This window comes from Eimeria necatrix, genomic scaffold (assembly GCF_000499385.1).
Source record: "Eimeria necatrix Houghton genomic scaffold, Enh_scaff372, whole genome shotgun sequence".
NCBI classification, from domain to species: Eukaryota; Apicomplexa; class Conoidasida; order Eucoccidiorida; family Eimeriidae; genus Eimeria; species Eimeria necatrix.
Genome location: NW_013654213.1, coordinates 1 through 20,000, shown reverse-complemented (window position 1 = coordinate 20,000; position 20,000 = coordinate 1). Strand labels below are relative to the sequence as shown.

General features: G+C 55.5%; 4 protein-coding genes across 4 annotated transcripts; 2 read left to right on the top strand and 2 right to left on the bottom strand.

Annotated features, from left to right (window-relative positions):
* Nucleotides 1–4,381: 4,381 nt before the first annotated feature.
* Nucleotides 4,382–10,357, bottom strand: ENH_00048160 (hypothetical protein, conserved; the record flags this gene model as incomplete). Its single annotated transcript, XM_013581155.1, has 14 exons — nt 4,382–4,443; nt 4,596–4,751; nt 5,131–5,266; nt 5,683–5,787; nt 5,872–5,891; nt 6,226–6,349; nt 6,578–6,687; nt 6,926–7,049; nt 7,274–7,330; nt 8,335–8,453; nt 8,706–8,809; nt 9,221–9,347; nt 9,791–9,886; nt 10,330–10,357. The coding sequence occupies 14 exons, from the start codon at nt 10,355–10,357 to the stop codon at nt 4,382–4,384; spliced, it is 1,368 nt and encodes a 455-aa protein (XP_013436609.1).
* A 3,349-nt stretch (nt 10,358–13,706) lies between these two features.
* ENH_00048150 (60S ribosomal protein L39, putative) lies at nt 13,707–14,512 on the top strand (the record flags this gene model as incomplete). Its single annotated transcript, XM_013581154.1, has 3 exons — nt 13,707–13,709; nt 14,239–14,342; nt 14,464–14,512. The coding sequence occupies 3 exons, from the start codon at nt 13,707–13,709 to the stop codon at nt 14,510–14,512; spliced, it is 156 nt and encodes a 51-aa protein (XP_013436608.1).
* A 539-nt stretch (nt 14,513–15,051) lies between these two features.
* ENH_00048140 (hypothetical protein) lies at nt 15,052–16,181 on the bottom strand (the record flags this gene model as incomplete). Its single annotated transcript, XM_013581153.1, has 2 exons — nt 15,052–15,392; nt 16,064–16,181. 2 exons carry the CDS (start codon nt 16,179–16,181, stop codon nt 15,052–15,054), a joined length of 459 nt encoding a protein of 152 aa, XP_013436607.1.
* A 339-nt stretch (nt 16,182–16,520) lies between these two features.
* On the top strand, nt 16,521–20,000 carry ENH_00048130 (hypothetical protein; the record flags this gene model as incomplete). Its single annotated transcript, XM_013581152.1, has 1 exon — nt 16,521–20,000. A coding segment is annotated over one exon (3,480 nt), but the record flags the coding sequence as incomplete, so codon positions are not given.

The window sequence follows — 20,000 nt, the reverse complement described above, 5'->3', positions numbered from 1 at the left end:
TAAACCCTAAACCCTAAACCCTAAACCCTAGAGCCTACGCCCTCAACCCTGAAAAGCAAAACCTTTGGCAGCCTTCCAAAACAAAATTTCCTTTGGCACTTAAATTCAGGTTCTTAATTATCAATTATTTTTTTATCCTTAAACCCTAAACCCTAAACCCTAAACCCTAAACCCTAGAGTCTGGGGTCCACGCTGCGTGGTCAACAAGCGATGTGCAGTGAGAGGCCCCGCCACAGCCAGTCTAGGGTTTAGGGTTTAGAGTCTAGGGTTTAGGGTTTAGGGTTTAGGGTTTATAATTTTTCTTTTCAGTCTTTGCTGATGAAGACAGAGACTTCAGCCGAAGCAACGTGCTGCACTAATATCAGTAGGACCAGCAGCAGCAGCGGTAACACCAGCAGCAGCAGCAGCAGCAGCAGTAGCAGCAGCAGCAGCAGCAGCAGCAGCAGCAGCAGAACGTGAGTTCCTCAAACCCATGAGTCTAGCAGCAGCTGCAGCTAGACTACCTCTCGGGTGTACGTAAGCCCGGGCTTGGTTGTGCTGCAGCAGCAGCAGCTGCTTCTTAGGCCGAATGGGAAGGAAACCCCAGCAGCAGCAGCAGCAGCAGCAGCAGCAGCAGCGGCAGCAGCAGCAGCAGCAGCATCAGCGGCTAATTTTGGCCTTCAGGAGAAGGCACCTGCTGCCTCCTCGTTGGGTGTACGTTCACCGGAAGTCTGGGCATTGGGGTCACCTCGGGGACATCGCTGCTGCTGCTGCTACTGCTGCTGATGTAGTATAAGTACATCTATGGACTCCCTGTTGGCGCGCCGCCGGCATTTTCATCCTTTTGCAAACTTTTGAGAAATTAAAAGTCCATTTAAAAGCTTTTTGTTGAAAACTTTTATTTTTGAATTTGCTGCTGCGCATGCAAGTTGTGTTTCCACGAAGTTCGCAGCTTTTGCTGCACCTGGCCCCGCAGCAGCACAAATGAACTTAAATGTTTCCATTTTTGTTGCAATTAATTGGCCAAATGGACTTTATAAAATCACAAATTTAAATTTAAATGACGATTAATGTTTCGTCTTTTATTTTTTTCTCATTTCGCTGCATGCGCTGGGGTGTACGTACACCTGCGCTTCTACGCCCGCCCATTTCCGGCGGAAATTTTTCGATTTTCTGCGAAATTTTTTGTCAAAAAGTTCTTTTAAAAGCTCAGAAATAATCCCATTTGATTTTCTTTTGTTTTAATTCCACAAATGACTTTTATTTCGGAGAAAAATGCATTTAAATGGCCTTTCTCGAATTTTGGATTTACGTCCATCTGCGCAGTTTCAGGTGTACGTACACCTTAACGCGCATGAATGCTCCCCCGCCCGCAACGCAAAAAATTCTTTTTAAATTCAAATCAAATAATCTTTTTCTAAATTCAACTCTTCAGGAAAAAGAGCCTCAGCTCCTATCTCGCAGCTGCCTCCGCAGCTTCTCAGCCCACGCCCAGATAGCCAGCTAGCTGGCTAGCTAGATGGCTAGCTAGCTGGCCAGAAGCTAGCTAGCTAGCTAGCTAGCCAGCTAGCTAGCCAGCGGGCCACAAGCGAGTCTCAATTCCTAGAGCTACCCAGTTAGCTAGCAACTTCGCTAGACAGCTAGCTAGCTGGCTAGCTAGCCGCCTGCCGCAATTTCTGGCCAGATATCTGCCTGCCTGTATAGGTGCCTAGCTAGTTAGCTAGCTAGCTAAGGCAGCAAGTAGCTAGCTAGCTAGCTACTGCCCTGCTGCTGCCCCGGCTAGCTAGGTAGCCAGGGCAGGGGCTATCTAGCAAGCTAGCTAGCTAGCTAATTAGCTGCCTAGCCCGCTGGCCAGCTAGCTAGCCAGCCGGCCAGCCAGCCAGCCAGCCAGCCAGCCAGCCAGCCAGCTAGCCAGCCAGCCAGCTAGCCAGCCAGCCAGCCAGCTAGCTAGCTAGCTAGCTAGCCATCCAGCTAGCTAGCCATCCAGCCAGCTAGCCGTCCAGCTAGCTAGCTAGCTAGCTAGCTGCTCCAAAGGTAAAGAACAACGCCAATGACAAGCACGATCCCGACTCCAGCAAAGACGATCCCCAAAATGGCCTCAATAGTAAGAGAGGGGGAAGAGTTGTTGCTGCTGCCCGTCTCGGAGTCTTCTGCTGCTGCTAGCCCTGCGCCCAACATCCTAAACCCTAAACCCTAAACCCTAAACCCTAAACCCTAAACCCTAAACCCTGAACCCTACGCCGTGAAAGGACAGGGGCGGAAAGTTGCCGAGTCCTTTTTACTATGACCTCAAGCTTGAAACCAGAACGCTTCTTAGAGGTGCCGCCCTAAACCCTAAACCCTAAACCCTAAACCCTTAGCTCTTAACCCTAAACCCTAAACCCTAGGCGCCGCACCCTTGACCCGATCACTTACTTGCGCATTCCTCGTCCGTTGCAAGGGGACCTCGACAAGATTCCAAGCCGATAACTGCAGACAAACCCTAAACCCTAGACCGTAAACCCTAGACGCTAAACCCTAGATCCTAAACCCTAAACCCTAAAAAGGTGAGCCTATAACCCCAAACCCTGGACCTTTAACCCTAGGCCGTTTTCCCAGTGCCTGCAGAAGGCCTAGTCCGGGCAGGATGAGTTGTTTGTGTGGTGTAGGTTTAGGGTTTAGGGTTTAGGGTTTAGGGTTTAGGGTTTAGAGTCTAGGGTTTACTGTTGGTTGTGCAGGAACCCCCATTCTTTTCTTCAAAGGCAATGATCCTCTCCCGTTTGCGGTTTCCCAAGCAGCTGCAATATTCCACATAGGGCGACCCGATCAGGGTTTAGGGTTTAGGGTTTAGGGTTTGGGGTTTAGGGTTTGGTGTTTAGGGTTTCTGCGTAGACCATGTTTCGCAGCATCCCCCAGTTGCCTGCAGACGGCCCAGGTAGCAACGGGCACGCCGCCACACAGACCGTGGCCCCCACTTTGGGGTTCAGGGTTTAGGGTTTAGGGTTTAGGGTTTAGGGTTTAGGGTTTAGGGTTTGCGTGCCCGCCGTTGCATAAACCCCACTCCGACCAGTTGTCAGGAATGCAAGGAGTCCCGAGGGCCCCCAAGAAGAAGTTGCCGTTGCCGACGCCTCTCACAACGGAGGTTCCAGCTTCTAGTTTCTTCACAGTGCCTGCCCGCAAACCCTAAACCCTAAACCCTAAACCCTAAACCCTAAACCCTAAACCCCAAACCGTAGGCCCTAGGCCGGTGAAGTCGTTCGTCTTTGAGAGGCTCGTGTTGGTCCGCCGCACAGCTGCCGGCAGCTCGCCAGGCTGCAGCCCCGCTGAAGCCCCACCTAGGGTTTAGGGTTTAGGGTTTAGGGTTTAGGGTTTAGGGTTTGGGGGTACCGTCTTTCACGGAGGCAGCGGAAACGCTCGAATACAGCGTCGCCCCGTTTTGGCCATAAACCAAAACTTCTCCAGAAGTATAAATGATGACAAAAGATCGGTTGAGTTCTTCGACTGAGGCCACTGGACCTGTACATACACCCGAAACCTGGGGCTGAAGAGTGGGCAAGTTGAAGAATGCAAAGTGCAAAAAAGAGAAGACAGCGGCACTTAAAAGGAATTTAAAAGCAATTTAAAAGGCATTTAAATAAATATAATTCAAAAAAGAAACAAAAGGAGTTTTAATGGACTTTCAAGTTCCAAAAGATCCCAAAAATCACTTTTTGCAATTCTCAAGACCACTGGACCTGCGGGTACACCCCAGAAGTCAATGGCCTGGGCTGAGGGTTTAGGGTTTGGGCTTTCGACTTCAGGGTTTAGGGTTTAGGGTTTAGTGACCAGGATCTAGGGTTTAGGGTTTAGGGTTTAGGGTCCAGGGTTTAGGGTTTAGGGGAGAGAAAAAGGAATAAGCGTCAAAATACCAGCAGACCCTACAGGTACAGCAAACGAACAAATTAACAAATGAACATGAAAAAATAAAAATACGAATAAATAAATAAATAAATAAATAAATAAATAAATAAATAAATAAATAAATAAATAAATAAATAATAAATAAATAAATAAATAAATAAATAAATAATACATAAATTTAAAAATAAATAATATTTAAACAAATGACAAATATATAGCGCAAATGAAAGAATAGAAATGATTTGAAACAAAGAGACCAGTGCAAAGCGCCAACAGAAACGGGGCAAAACACGGGCACAGCGCATCAAACTCCAAACCCTAAACCCTAAACCCTAAACCCTAAACCCTAAACCCTAAACCCTAGCTGCCCACGCTCGTGAGTGAGTTCCAGAGGTATACTGCCGCCGCCGGAAGCTGGTTCTCCCCAAACCCCAAAAATGTTTTCTTCGTTAACAACCAGAAAAGCTGAAGCCGTAGCGTGCAGGCCTGCAGGCTCCAAACCCTAAACCCTAAACCCTAAACCCTAAACCCTCGTTTCAGCCTCCACAAACCCTCGAGTCCGTGTTGGGAAGCGGCTCTCCAACTCTCTCGAGCCCTTCTTCCCCAAACCCTAATCCCAAAACCCTAAACCCTAGCTTTTGCCCCTGTTCTTCGCAGCGCGGCACGCACTGCTGCGGGGCTCCCCAAACCCTAAACCCCAAACCCTAAACCCTAAACCCTAAACCCTAAACCCTCACTTTTGACACCGTTTTTCGCAGTGGAGTGCACGTTGCTGGGCACAGAACCTCCAGCTTCCAAATCCCCCCAAGCAATTAATTCCCAACTTCCTGCAGAGGCTTCGCTGCTGCCCTTTTGGCGAGCTGCTGCTGCTGCTTTTTCGTTGAAACGGACCACTGAAACGCCCAACGCCCAAACCCTAAACCCTAAACCCTAAACCCTAAACCCTAAACCCTAAACCCTAAACCCTAGGGCGGGAACACGAGCTGCGCCCACCAAACGCGGGCAGCCACAGGCCCGATTCAGTGCTTCATAGCTGCGCTCAGAGGCCTGTGCATTCCGTTGTGAGGGCCTAGGGTTTAGGGTTTAGGGTTTGAGTTCGAGGGTTTAGGGTTTAGAGGGTTTCGTCGCAAACACAGACAAACACCCACTGCTGTCCAAGCTAACAAACCTGAGCTGCAGCCTACAAGCCACTCTGCAGGCCCTGAAACCGGGACTTCAGGGTTTAGGGTTTAGGGTTTAGGGTTTAGGGTTTAGGGTTTAGGGCTGCCGGACTCTTGACTCCCGATGAAAGCTTCTCCTTAACAGACTGGAAAGAAGCAGATTCAGAAGCAGCAAAACCCTCGTTGCAAAACGGGGAAGAGCTGGTGCTGGTGCCCCACACGGCCAGTTCCCCTGCAGAGCCCAAACCCTAAACCCCAAACCCTAAACCCTAAACCCTAAACCTTAAACCCTAGGCTTCACGCGCTGTGTCGCAAAACGCTAGACCCTTGTCCTCCTGCATTGAAAAGCTAGAGGCATATGCAGCGTTTGCCTTCGAACTGCTGCACTAGCTGCAAACCCTAACCCCAAGCTCTAAACCCTAAACCCTAAACCCTAAACCCTAATCCCTAGGTGCTTTTTGCTTGCCTGTTGTGGAGATGGCAGCAAAGCAGGCCCGTTCAGCCCAAATTGATGCCGCCTGAAAACAGACGCGCCAAGCCTTTAAACCCTAAACCCTAAACCCTAAACCCTAAACCCTAAACCCTAAACCCTAAACCTGGGCTCCAAATCCCAAGCCCTGAACCCTAGACCCCAAACCCTAAACCCTAAACCCTAAACCCTCACCTGAAACTCGCCAGTACTCAGCCGAGTCGGAAGGACTACACCCTTGCCCCAAGTGTATACTCTCCCAGCTCCTGTCATGGCAGCAAACCCTACATCAGCTGCCACCTGCCCGCACAAACCCTAAACCCTAAACCCTTAACCCTAAGTCTTGGTCCCCAAACCCTAAACCCTAAACCCTAAACCCTGAACGGTGAGTCCTTTTAATTGTTCTAAAGGCCTACGAGCTCTGTCGCGTCGTTGGGCTCAGGGCTTGGCAGCTCCCCGCCTGCAGCAGAACACGCTCTGTAAGCAAAAAGCCCTAAACCCTAAACCCTCAACCCTAAGCCCTAAACCCTAAACCCTAAACCCTAAACCCTAAACACTAGCCCAGATCCCTAGACCGCAGGTCTTCGCTAGTCGCCTTCTCCTGGAAAGAGTGAAATAACGAAGAAGAAGAAGAGCCGCGTCAGTGACAAGCCCCAGGCGCCTAATAAACCCTAAACCCTGCCCCCCAAACCCTAAACCCTAAACCCTAAACCCTAAACCCTAAACCCTAAACCCTACCGACAGTCGTGTCTCCCCAAGCATAGACTATTCCGTTTTGCAGCAGAACAGCAAATGCCCCCGTAGAGGCGACGATGGACTTCACCCGTTGGCTCCGCGCGGCATCAAACCGCCCGAGGCCATTCTGTGGCAGCCAGACCCTAAACCCTAAACCCTAAACCCTAAACCCTAAACCCTAAACCCTAAACCCTAGGCCCTAAAGGCCCATGCCTGGCTCTTGAGTGCCCTCAATTCAGCTGCACAGAGCTCTCTCGGCGAAGACAAGTGCTGACGGAGGCGCGACACCAGCAAAACAAAGCCAAACCCTAAACCCTAAACCCTAAACCTTAAACCCTAAACCCTAAACCCTTACCTTGACTTCAGTTGTCATTTCCCCACCTTGCGTGGCCTCGCCCATCGCCAAAACCGTCCCGTCGGTAAACACGAGTGCGAAAGCTGTGCCTTTGGGGTGGCACGAAATCCCTGTGGCAGCCAGCCCCAAACCCTAAACCCTAAACCCTAAACCCTAAACCCTAAACCCTATGCCCCAAGCCTCAGGCTCTAAACACCAAACCCTAAGCTAGCTAAACTCAAAAGCTGCTCCCTAAAATCTGGAAACACCCCTTCGTTACCTCTGCGGCAACTTCAAAACCTCAAACGCATTAACCCTGAACCCTAAACCCTAAACCCTAAACCCTAAACCCTAAACCCTAGAGCGTACCTGCCATCATTACCGAGGGAGGCCTCTCAAGGTTCAGCTCCTCATTAAGTTCTTTAATGCCTGCGCAGCCTTTCGATTTGCTGTTGCTGCAGTAGACTTGAGGAGTGAAGCTTGCGTTTCTTGCCTGTGCACAAACCCTAAACCCTAAACCCTAAACCCTAAACCCTGGTCCCTACACCCTAAACCCTGAGCCTATTGCCCACAGGAATATTACCTCCTATCCCTCGCGAGCTGTTCTGCTGCAGTTAAACAGAAACGAAAAGCCATGCGGCCCAACGATCTCGCCAGCTGTAAACTAGGGTTTAGGGTTTAGGGTTTAGGGTTTAGGGTTTAGGGTTTCAGGCTCACTGTCAGGCCAACAGTGTACACGAAGGTGTCGAGGCCCCCGCACATGAAATCTACTCCCTGTAAGCAAGAAGACCCCACACTGCCCAGCCGGCTAGTTGGCTGGCTAGCTAGCTGGCTGGCTAGCTAGCTGGCTAGCTAGCTAGCTGCCTAGCTAGCTAGCTAGCTAGCCATATGTATAAATAGAAGGCCAGCAAGCTACTTTCTTAGCTAGCCATTCAAGCAGCCTAATTCGCCAGCTCGCGGCCGCTAGGGAGAGAGGCTGTAAACAAGCCAAGTAGCTAGCTGGCTAGCTAGCTAGCTATGTAGTGGAATAGCTAGCTAGCGAGCTAGCCAGCGAGCTTGCTGAGTAGCAAGCTAGCTAGCTACGGACGTCGCAAAGACGAAGGCAACAGCAAGCAGCTGCAGCGGCAAAATTGCAGCAGCAAAACTGCAGCAACAGACAGGGACAGCAGCAGCAGCAGCAGCGGCGACGGCAGCAGCAGCCACAGCAGCAGCAGAAACAGCAGCAACAACAGCAACAGCGATAAGCAGCAACAGCCGCAACAGCAGCAATACCAGCGAGGTCAGCAGCATCGCAAGCGCCACAGCGCGAGCTGCAGCAGAAGTAGCAGCAGCAGCACAAGCAAAACGAACAGCAGCAGCAGCAGCAGCAGCAGCAGCAGCAGCAGCAGCAGCAGCAGCAGCAGCACGATCCGAAGCAACAGCAGCATCAGCAGAAGAACGAGCAGCCTCAGGAGCCCTGCCAACAGCAACAGTGAGCCGCGCAGCAGCAGCACCATTACCATATCCAGAAGAAAGAGCAGCAGAGCAGCAGCAGCAGCGCCCCCACCACTTCTAGCAGCAAACTAAGCAGCAGCAGCTGCAGCAGCACCATCACCACCAGCGGGAAGAGCACAGCAGCAACAGCAGTAACAGCAAAAGCAAACGCAGCAGCAGCAAAAGCAGTGGCACCAGCAGCAATAACAACAGCAGAAGCAACAGCAGGCGCAACAACCACAACAGCAGCAGCAGCAGCAGCAGCAGCAGCAGCAGCAGCAGCAGCAGCAGCAGCTATTTTGCACCTGGGTGATAGATGATCCGTTGGTGTCTGTCCAGACTCCTGTGTCGCTTTTGCCTGCGTTGATTAAAGTCGTTGACAGCTGCGTCACTTGGGGAGTAATCAGCAGTGCAGCAGAGCCCGCTGCAGCACAGCAGCAAACAAACCTGCTGCTGCTACTGCTGCTGCTGCTGCTGCTGCTGCTGCTGCTGCTGGGCACGCCGCAACTACGGTGCCACTGCACTCGCGATGCTCGCAAGCGTGCAATGCAGCAGCAGCAGCAGCTGCTGCTGCTGCTGCTTCTGGGCACGTTGTGGCTACTGCCTCTAGCATCGGCACGCAGCAGCAGCAGCAGCTGCTGCTGCTGCAGCTGCTGCTGCTGTTGCTGCTGCTTACTGGAAGTAAACCACGCGTTGGTGATGTAGTTGTTTGTGGAGATGGTCAGGTAGCTAGCGACTTCTGTGCTGGCAAAGACTTTGCTGTTACTCGACAGGGCAGTCCTGCAGCAGCAGCAGCAGCAGCAGCAGTAGCAGCAGCAGCAGCACCAGTGGGACTGATGACGGCAGCAGCACAGCAGGAGTGCAGCAACCACGCAGCAGCAACGTCAGCAGCAGCGGAGACACGCCTTCCTGCAGCAGCAGCAGCAGCCGCCCCTTTAGCATTTGCTGCTGCAGCGTTCGAAGCAACAACGCTTGCAGCAGCAATCCCCGCAGCAGCAGCTCCCCTAGCACTTGCAGCAGCAGCAGCAGCAGCAGCATCAGCATTTGAAGCGGCGGTGTTTGCAGCAGCCGCATGCCCGGCGGCACCGTTTGCAGCAGCAGCAGCATGTGCAGCAGCGGCGTTCGCAGTAGCAGCAGCAGCATTTACAGCAGCAGCAGCAGCAGCAGCAGCAGCAGCAGCAGCTGGCTGACTGGACATCTGGGTCTGCTGCGTCTACGTGTATGAAAAAAGTCTTGGCGATTTGCATTTGTTGTTCGTAATAAGCAGCATATCCCCCGCTGGTAGACAGCGCAGCAGCAGAGGGAGTGGCACCCATGGCTGCAGCGCAGCAGCAGCAGCAGCAGTAGCAGCAGCAGCAGTAGCAGTAGCAGCAGCAGCAGCAGCACCATTTACAGCAGCAGCAGAAGCAACAGGTAAGAGAAGCGGCTTGGCAGCGGCAGCAGCAAGTAGCAGCAGGGGGGCTGGCTTTCATGGCTCCAGGGCAGCAGCAGCGGCACAAGCTGGAGGCGCAGCAGCAAACGCAGCAGCAGCGACTGCGGGATGGCAGCAACAGCAGCAGCAGGCAGTAGCAGCGGCAGCAGCAGCAGAAGCAGCAGCAGGAGCAACAGTAGCATCAGCATTAGCATTAGCAGATGCTGCAGCAGTTTCATCCGCAAAGAAAGCAGCGGCAGCAGCAATAGCAGCAGCAGCAGCAATAGCAGCAGCAGCAGTGGCAGCAACAGCAGCAGCAGCAGCAACAACAGCAGCAGCAGCAGCAGCACCACTGAGGGTGTCCCAAGTGATGTCCGTATATTCCCCGAGAGCGCCAGAGGCGGAGGGCCCCAGGAGGCGCTGCTCTTGCCCTGTGCCTTCAACGCCTGCACAAATTCCAAACCCTAAACCCTAAACCCTAAACCCTAAACCCTAAACCCTCGGCAGTTAGAGCCTAGTGAGTTGGGAAGGAAGAACAGGAAAAGGAGAGGAGGGAGCAGCTGAAAGAGCCAAAGAAATGCAAAAAGAGAAAAAAAGATAAAAAACAAAAAAGAAGAAATAGAAATAAAAATAAACAAAAAACAAAAAAGAAATAAAAAGAAGAAAAGAAGCAAAAGGAAACAAAGACAGCAAAGAGCGAAAATAAGCAAAAAAATCCAAAAATGCGAAAAAGGTGAAAAATGGAAAAAAGAAGGCAAAAGAAAAGCAAAAAGGAAAAAACAAAAAAGCAGAAATAAAAGAGAAAGAAAAAAGATGCAAAAAGAACCAAAAAGGAAAAGAAAAGATTCAAAAAAGATCGAAAAAAGATAAAAAAGAAAATAAAACTCACAATCATATTCGCCTTCTAAAACTCTCATTGGACTCATAACTGCTGCGCAGACATTCCCGCACTGTACGTACACCCCAGAGCCGCAGCAATTAAATGGAAAGAAAGGAAATAAATTTATTTTAATTAAATTAAAAAGGAAGTCAAAAAAGAAGACAATGAAACAGAAAGAAACAAGAAAAATAGCAGCAGCAGCAACGACAGCAGCAGCAGCAGCAGCAAAAGCAGCAGCAGCAGAGGCAGCAGCAGCAGCAGCAGCAGTGAAAGAAACTCAAAGCTGGAGTCGGGGACAGATGAATGAAGGCTACAAAATAGACCCTTGGGGCGCAGCAGCAGCAGCAACAACAGCAGCAGCAGCAACAACAGCAGCAGCAGCAACAGCAGCAGCAGCTGCAACAGAAGTAGTGGCATCAGGACCAGGAGCGGAAGCAGCAGAGACTGCAGGATTAGCAAAAGCAGCAGCAGCGACATCATGACCAGCAGCAACACTAGGGCCAGCAGCAGCAGCAGCAGCAGCAGCAGCAGCAGCAGCAGCAAAGAGAATTAAAGGCCAGCAGGCAGCAGCACTTAGGCTGTCTTCTGCAGCGAGACTAGAAGTGCGAGCCACTCTTTTGTTTCTTTTGTGTCTATTGTCTCTTTTATTTCTTTTGACTCTTTATCTTTGCTGCTGCTGCTGCTGCTGCTGCTGCTGCTGCTGCTGCTGCTGCTGCTGCTGCTGCTACGAACCTCAACAAAGGCATAGCCGGAAGAACCGGCGGAAGTGACGGCTTCGGCAGTGGGGAGAAACTTGCACGTTTGCTTCGAGTTGCCTGAGCTCCCTAAACCCTAAACCCTAAACCCTAAGCCCTAAACCCTAAACCCTAAACCCTAAACCCTAAACCCTAAACCCCGAAGCCCAGCCGCTACACATCACCCTTGCGGCGCCACGGGAGCCGCCACTGCTTCTTAAAGCTCGAGGCGAAGCCCCCAGCAAGCGCCGAAACTCCGCATTCAGGGTCCAGGGTTTAGGGTTTAGGGTTTAGGGTTTAGGGTTTAGGGTTTAGGGTTTACAGAGGGCGGCGAGCGCGGACTTGCAGCTCCAGACTGAGGAGCAGGAGTTGTTGCCGGAGCGCCACTGCGCAGTTTTGACTTTGATGATATCTTCTCCGCAACTCAAGTCCCCTTGATTGTTCTCCAGCACTTCAAATGCTGCAGCAGCAGCAGCAGCAGCAGCAGCAGCAGTGGGAGCAGCAGCAGCAGCAGTGGGAGCAGCAGCGGCAGCAGTGGGAGCAGCAGCAGCAGCAGTGGGAGCAGCAGCGGCAGCAGCAGCGGGAGCGGTGGGAGCAGCAGTGGGAGCAGCAGCAGTGGGAGCAGCAGCAGCAGCAGTGGGAGCAGCAGCAGCAGCAGCAGTAGTGGGAGCAGCAGCAGCAGCAGCAGCGGGAGCAGTGGGCGCAGCAGCAGCAGCAGCAGCGGGAGCAGCAGCAGCAGCGGGAGTAGTGGTAGCAGCAGCAGCAGAAGCAGCAGGAGTGGGAGCGGCAGCAGCCCCATTGGGAGCAGCAGCAGCCGCAGCAGGGACAGCAGCAGCAGCAGCAGTGGGAGCAGCAACGGAAGAAACAGCAGCAGCAGCAGGAGTGGCAGCAGCAACAGGAGTGGCAGCAGCAGCGGCAACCACAAAGCTGGCTCAGGTGGTGCGCGGGGACTCAGAGAGTGGCACGATTTAGGGTTTAGGGTTTAGGGTTTAGGGTTTAGGTTATGGGACATGCAGTTTAGGGTTTAGGGTCTGGGGTTTAGGGTTTAGGGTTTAGGGTTTAGCCAGCCTTCTCGCCCCTGTCTTTACGTTGGCCCCACCCACTCAAATGCCGAATCTCGCTGACCTAAACCCTAAACCCTAAACCCTAAACCCTGAATCCTGAACTCCAAACCTAAACTCTAAACCCTAAAATCTAAACCCTAAACCCTAAACCCTAAACCCTAAACCCTGCGTCTAAACGCACCGAGGGTGCGCAGCACAGTGTCGCCGTCTTCTGCTGCTTGCAGCTGCAGCGCCGAAGCATCTTGAAGGAGCAGGCCTTGCAGCTTGCTGCTGCTGCTGCCGCTGCTGCTGCTGCTGCTGCTGCTGCTGCTGCTGCTGCTGCCCCAAGGGAGGCTGCCTGCAGCGAGAGTGTGTTGTTCAAGGCCGCGGTGAGGCCCTGTTGCTGCAGCTCTTTGCAGCAGCTGCTGCAGAAGAAGCAGCTGCTGCAGCAGCAGCAAAACTGCGAAGGACATTGTGAAGCGCTGCAGCAGCACCGCTAGTCATCGAAGCACAGCAGCAGCAGCAGCAGCAGCAAGACGAGCAGCTGCAGCAAACGCTGCCCTTTTGTCTTCAAAGCCGCTAGAACCCGAAGCCTGCTGCTGCTGCTGCTGCCGCCGCTGCTGCTGCTGCTGCTGCTGCTGCTGCTGCTGCCCAGCAGACCTTGCTGCTGCCCAGACGAGGGTCGAGTCTGAGGTGTATGCGCATACACCCCAAGTAGGCAGGGCAAAAGAGTTATTACTACTAGCTGCAGCAGTAGCAGCAGCTATTTTTAAAGCTTTCTCAGCAGCAGCAGCAGCAGCAGCAGCAGCTGCTGCTGCTGCTGCGCGGGCGCGGAGACCGACCGATCCGGCAGTCGCGGACCAGCCAGGACACTCTGCTCCTGCTGCTGCTGCTGCTGCTCCCCTGCTGCTCCCCTGTGTCTCCGTAGCAGCAAAGAACTGAGGCAACAGCATATTTCAAGAAGATCTAGCGCGAGAACTAAGGGCATTCGTGTTTGCTGCTGCTGCTGCTGCTGCTGCTGCTGCTGCCGCTGAGGCGCAGCCGCGTTCACGTCGATGGGCCAGGAGCAGCAGCAGCAGCGACAGCGGCAGCAGCAGCAGCAGCAGCAGTTGCTGCTGAACTGGTGAGCAACAGTGAATAGCTAAAGTGAGCCTATACAACTTCAAGTTTGTTTCAGACTAATACTTTTACAAGTTTTTCGAGCTGTGCTAGTGCTGCTGCTGCTGCTGCTGCAGCAGCAGCAGCAAGGACGGTAGGTGGCAGCAGCAGCTGCAGCACCTCAGCAGCACAGCATGCTAGCACCGGGCCCATTTGCAGCACAAATTAAGCCTTATTTTGACTGCAATTGGAGGCAGCATAATTAGCAGCAGCAGCAGCGGCAGCAGCAGCAACATGCTGCTGCTGCTGCTGCTGCTGCTCGGCCGCTGAACTGCTACCCCTGTGGGGTAAAGCCCCAAGTTGGAGCAGCACCAGCAGCAGCAGCAGCAGCAGCAGCAGCAGCAGCAGCAGCTATTGGCTCCCGCAGCAGCAAAAAAGAAGCTTTTCTATTTTTTAAGTTTCTGGAGGTGCCTATACACTGCAGGCTCTGCTTTTTGCCGACGGGGACACCATGGTACGTCTGCTGCTGCTGCTGCTGCTGCTGCTGCTGCTGCCGTTGCTGCTGCTGCTGCTCTCACCCTCTCCATTTCTTGTTTTCTGTAGCCTTAAGGCTGCCTCACAGTCGCTGCAGCAAAGGGCTCGCCACGAGGACCGCGACTGCGCGTTGCTGCAGCAGCAGCAGCAGGTGCTGCTGCTGCGCTTCAGCAGCAACAGCTGCAGCAGCCGGAGCAGCTGCGGCTGCGGCTGCTGCTGCGGCTGCAGCAGCCGGCGAGAGCGCGGAGCAGCAGCAGCTGCAGTCGATATGCTGCAGCGCAACTGCCCATCGATGGGATGTGGGAGTTGGGCTTTCGTGCTGCTGCTGTAGCTGCTCCCTCCGAGAAGCAGCAGGCGCAGCCCCGCGCTGCTGCTGCACGTGTTGTGCTGTTGTGGGGCTTCTGCTCCGTTGCTGCTGCTGCTGTCGCCGCGGCGCCCCCTGCTGCTCTGCCGCTGCCTGCATGCAAGTCTTGCTGCTGCTGCTGCTGCTGCTGCTGCTGCTGCTGCAGGGTTCCATCAAGGGTTTGAACCTGAAGAAGCGGCTGGGGAAGAAGCAGAAGCAAAACCGCCCCATTCCCCACTGGGTGCGGATGAAGACAGACTGCAAGATCAAGTGCGTTGAGGTGTACAGACACCCCAATCCAGCAGCAGCAGCAGCAGCAGCAGCAGCAGCGGCAGCAGCAGCAGCAGCGGGAGGAGCGGGGTGCGTGTCTTGTGGTTTGCTGCTGCTGCAGGTACAACTGCAAGAGGCGCCACTGGAGGCGCACCAAGCTCGGCATGTAATTGCTGCAGCAGGGCAGTTTGCTGCAGCAGCAGCAGCAGCTGCTGCTGCTGCTGCCGTTGCTGCTCGGAAGGGTCCCGCTGTTGCTGCTGCTGCAGTTCGTGGCTGGAATGCCGCGAGCCGCAGCAGCGCCTCGTGCCAAACTCTGGAGCTTCGGGTTTTGGTGGTTTAGGGTTTATTTGGGGTTTAGGGTTTACCAAGGGTTTAGGGTTTACCTAGGGTTTAGAAGCTTTAGGCTGTGTCTAGGGTTTAGTGTAGAGCTAGGGTTTAGGGTTTGTGCAGCTAGGGTTTACGTTTGCAGCACAGTGGGCGGGGGTTTAGGGTTTAGCGCTGCTAGGGTTTAGGCTGGCAGCTGCAGCACTAGGGTTTAGGCTCGAGGGTTTAGGGTTTAGACTGCCGAGGGTTTAGGGTTTAGACTAGTGAGGGTTTAGGGTTTAGTCTCGGGACGCGATCGCAGCGGCGCTGCTGCAGCAGCAGCAGCAGCAGCAGCTGAATGTTCAGCAGACTAGCTAGCTAGCTAGCTAGCTGGCTAGCTAGGTGGCTAGCTGCCCAGCCACATGTGCAGAAACAGCCAATCAGAAGGGCAGCTAGCTGCGAAGACAGCTGCTGCTGCTGCTGCTGCTGCTGCTGCTGCTGCTGCTGCTGTGGGAGCCTCGAGCAGCGCAGCAGCCCCTAGTGTACCATTCCACGGCAGCAAGAGGTCGCGCTGCTGCTGCTGCTGTCTTTGCTGCTGCTGTTGCTGCTGCTGCAGCAGGGGGATCCGCTGCTGCTGCAGCTTAACCGCCTGCGGGGCTGCTGCTGCCTTGCTGCTGCGCCCAAAGTGGCTCCGCGCACCGTAGACAGCAGCAGCAAAAGTTTCAGGATTTGCTGCTGCTGCTGTTGCTGCAGCAGCAAATTTACTGGCTTGACAGGCTGTTCTTTGGCTGCGGGGCCGCCTTGCGTGCAGCAGCAGCAGCAGCAGCGGCAGCAGCGCACACCGTGCAAAAGCAGCAACTCTAGCAGCACACGATGCAGCAGCAAAACGCTATTATTGCTCTTTTATGTTTAGCTACAGGAAAAGTGAAGCAGCAGCAGCAAGAAAATGGTTGCAGCTGCAGCAGCAAGGGCGCGGACAGCAGCAAAAGCAGCAGCAGCAGCAGCAGCAGAGGAACGGCGCAAGAATAGCAGCAAAACCTTCTATGATGAGGAGGCTGGTCTCTTAAAGGCAAATGAGCAATGTGGCTGTTGTGTGAAAGCGAGAAACTCCATAAACAAACAGCAGCAGCTGCTGCTGCAGCAGCAGCAGCTGCTGCTGCTGCCAGTAGCCGCAGCAATTGCAGCCGCTGCAGCGGGGCCTAGTAGAAAAGCCAAACCATACTTTGTACGCCCTCAAGGTTGTTGCTTCTTTCTTATTTATTAGTTTAGCTGCAGCAGAGCAGCAGCAACACCGCGGCTTAGCTTTTGCTGCTGCTGCTGCCTGGGCACAGCCGCAAGGGCGGCAGCTGCTGCTGGGCGCTGTCACTGTACACCTTCTGCAGCATTAGCAGCAGCTCCTGGTGTTATTTTCTTTCTACCCTCCCCACAAAGGGTAGCAGCAACCAGCTGCAGCAAGGGCTTCTCTTGCTGCACCGTCTGCTGCTGCTGCTGCTGCTGCTGCTGCTGCTGCTCGCCCCGAAAGAGTGCATGCGCCATCTCCGGCGTAAAACTGCATCTGCTGGGGGGAGCTCCCCAGCAGCAGCAGCAACAGTAGCTGCTGCAGCAACAGCACCTGCTCTCCGAGCTTTTTGGCCTTCAGCAGCAGCAGCAGCAGCAGCAGCAGCCGCGACGAGGCAGGGAGGCAGCAGCAGCGCTGCGGCTGGCAGCAGTGAAACATACTGCGCTTGCAGCAGCACCGCTGCACTTGCGGGGGGCGGCGGCAGCAGCAGCAGCAGCAGCGAAAACGGCTTCCGCGCTGAATAGCCCTGCAGCGCAGCAGCTGCAGCAGCAGCAGCAGCAGCTGCAGTTGCTGCTGCTGCAGCAAAAGGCCTAGCCATGCATGTAGATCGTGCTGCAGCTTCTGTTCCTTTAGCGGGGGAAGCAGCACCAGCAGCTTCCGGTGTATGCGCAGACACCCCACAGGCGGATGAGGACAAGCAGCAGCAGCAGCAGCAGCAGCAGCAGCTGCAGTTGCTGCTGCAACCGCCGCTGCACGTCTCGCACCAACAGCAATTGCATGGGCCTTCCGCAGCTGCTGCAGTAGCAGCAGCAGCAGCGGAGCCACCGTACAGCGGCCGCCACACCAATGCAGCAGCAGCAGCAGCAGCAGCAACAGCAACAGCAGCAGCAGCAGCCGCAGCAGCGGCAACAGCAACAATGGCAGCAAGGGAGTTCTGGGCCCCTCATGAGACGCCCGCAGCAAAGCCTTACCCATTAGTGGCTTGCTCAGGACAAAGTACTGCAGCAGCAGCAACAGCAGCAACAGCAGCAACGGCAGCAGCAGCAGCTGCGAAAACAGCAGCAGCAGCTCCCACAATAGCTGGTGTAGCAGGGGAGGCGCCTGCAGCAATGAGCGCAGCAGCAGAACCCCCACCAGCAGCAGCAGCAGCAGCAGCAGCAGCAGCAGCAGCAGAGGCCCTCGACAGAGACCTCAAACGCCTCTGGTCTCCTTTGGACGCATGCAGCGCCGATGCCGCTGCAGCAGCAACTTGTGCTGCTGCTGCTGCTGCTGCGAGCGTTCCTACGGCGCCAACGGCAGCAGCAAGTCCAGCAGCAGCAGCAGCTGATGCTGCTGCTGCTTCGGGGCCACAAAGTCTTGTTTCTGCTGCTGGTTGTCCCGCTGCAGCTGCAAGGGCTGCGGAAACGCCAGCAGCAACTGCTGCAGCAGAAGAGGCAAGACTCGGTATTTCTGAAGCAGCAGCAGCAGCAGCAGCTGCTGCTGCTGCAGCAGAGCGGCCTCCACCCGCTGCTGCACTCCTGCTGCCGCCTCGCTGCTGCATGCGTCGCCGCAGCAGCAGCAGAAGCAGCAGAGGAAGAAGCAGCAGGTGCAGCAGCAGCAAAAGTAGAAGGGGCCTCAGGGGCCAGTCAAACGGCGGCAGCAGGAGCGGCAGCGGCCACAGGCGACAGCAGCAGCAGCAGCAGCAACAGCAGCAGCAGCAGCAGCAGCCTGACACAAGCCAAATAGCTGCGTCAGTGCAAGAAGCAACAGCAGCTGCAGAACTTTTGGATTCTGCTGCTGCTGCTGGTGCTGCTGCTGCCTCTTCACAGGCACCTCCAGGGAGCCCAAGAGGCGAAGCATCTGCTGCTGCAGCATCTGCTGCTGCAGCACCTGCTGTTGCTGCAGCTGCTGCAGCACCGCCAGCAGCAGATGCTTTACACGGACTGGAGGCTGCACACGTTCGTGCAGAAAGATCTGCTCCATTTGCTGCCAGGGATTACAGCGAGGCAGCAGCAGCAGCTGCAGCAGCAGAAGCAGCAGCAGCAGCAGCAACTGCGGCAGGAGCAGAGCCAGACGGAGAGGGGGCCTCAGCGCGCCCCGGAGATGACTGCAGCAGCAACAGCAGCAGTTGCTGCAGCAGCAGTAGCAGCAGCGGCGATGGCCAAGGACACATGAACGTGAGGTCTCCACACTTGGAGCAGCAAAACCAGCAAATGGAGCAGCAGCAGCAGCAGCAGCAGCAGCAGCAGCAACAGCAGAAGCCTCAGCGAGCCAGCAGCACGCAGCAGCAGCTGCGTGCGATTCTCTTATCGTCTCTTGCTGAGCGGCAGCAGATGCAGCAGCAGCTCCAACAGCAGCAGCAGCAGCAGCACAACAGAAGATGCCAGCGGTGGCAAGAGCAGCACGTGCAGCAGCAACAGCAGCAGCAGCAACAACAACAGCAACAGCTGCTGCTGCAGCAGCAGCAGCTGCTGCAGCAGCAGCAGCTGCTGCAGCAGCAGCACGAGCAGCAGCAGCACCAGCAGGGACTTGCACGGTCTTCCGGCGGTCGCCGCGGCAGCGCGGGCAGCAGCCGCTGCGGGGATCTGCAGCAAGATCAAAAGCCGCAGCAGCAGCAGCCGCAGCAGCAGCAGCAGCAGCAGCGGAGGCGCGGTTCGGTGCAGCAGCTTCGGCAGCAGCGTCAGCAGTTGCTGCTGCCAGTTGCTGCTGCAGCGGATGCTGCAGCAGCGCATTCGGGAGGGTTGGGAGGAGTTCTATCGGGAGCTTCGGAAGCTTCGCTGCAGCTGTACCAGCAGCAGCAGCTGATGCAGCAGCAGCAGCAGCATCAGCAGCAGCAGCTGATGCAGCATCAGCAGCAGCATCAGCAGCATCAGCAGCAGCAGCTGATGCAGCAGCAGCAGCAGCATCAGCAGCAGCTGATGCAGCAGCAGCAGCATCAGCAGCAGCTGATGCAGCAGCAGCAGCATTTTCCGCGCCATTTGCAGCTGCCGCAGCTGGAGTTGCAGCCTGGGTCTGCTGCGCAGCAGCAGTTTGTGTTGCCGAGCGGGCTGCAGCAAGAGAGCATGCAGGGGAGCAGCTCTGGAAGCAGCAGCAGCAGCAGCAGCAGCAGCAGCAGCGTGGCGCCCCTGGTGTGCGCGTTGCCTGCTGCGGGGGCGGGGTGTGCTTCGGCGTCGGAGCGCGCGGCCGCTGCCGCTGCAGCAGCAGCAGCAGCAGCAGCAGCAGCAGCAGCGGGAGCAGGGGGTGGTTCGGGCGGGGCGTCTGGGGTTGGCTTCGCGTCCGGAGAGCAGCGCGTGGGTGCAGCAGCAGCAGCAGCAGCAGCCGCAGGCGCGTCGTCGGGCGTCGCCGCAGCAGCGTCGCCTTCAGCAGCAGCAGCAGCAGCTGGCAGCAGCAGCAGCAGCGGCAGCAGCAGCGCGGGGTGCAGCAGCGGGCAAATAAGCCGGCTGCTGCTGCTGTCGGAGCACCTGCTGCAGCAGCTGCTGCAGCAAGTGACCCCCTCTGCTGCTTCCCGCGAAGAGAAGCGCGTGCTGTACAACTCCCTGGCCCACTTCGTCAGCCACGTCCTCGGCAGCAGCACTTCGCTGCATCTTGCTGGCAGCACGGCTTACGATGTTGATGCAGCAGGAAGTGACTTGGATGTAGTTTTGGTGACTCGGGGCTATCGGGCGGACTCTGTGGGGGTGCTGCAGCACTTGAGAGCCACGATCGAGGAGGTGCAGCAGCAGCAGCAGCGCAGGAGCGAGTGGCCGCTGCTCCTCGCCAGACTGCAGCTCGTCGAAAGCGCCAGAGTCCCCATCTTGACCCTCAGAACCCCGGGAGGCTCTGTGGTCTGCGACGTGTCAGTGAACACCAGCAACAGCGTTTGGCACAGCGAGTTCTTCGGCTGGCTGCTGCAGCAGCAGCCGCAGCTGCGGCCCCTCATGCGGCTGCTCAAGGTCTGGGCGCGCAACCGCCGCCTCCCCACCATGAAGGAGGGCGGGCTGCCTTCCATCGTCTGGATGATCCTCGTGGCTTTCCTCTGCGACGCCAAAAAATACGCTGCTGCTGCGCCCAGCAGCAGCAGCAGCAGCAGCAGCAGCAGCAGCGGCGGGGGAGGGGGC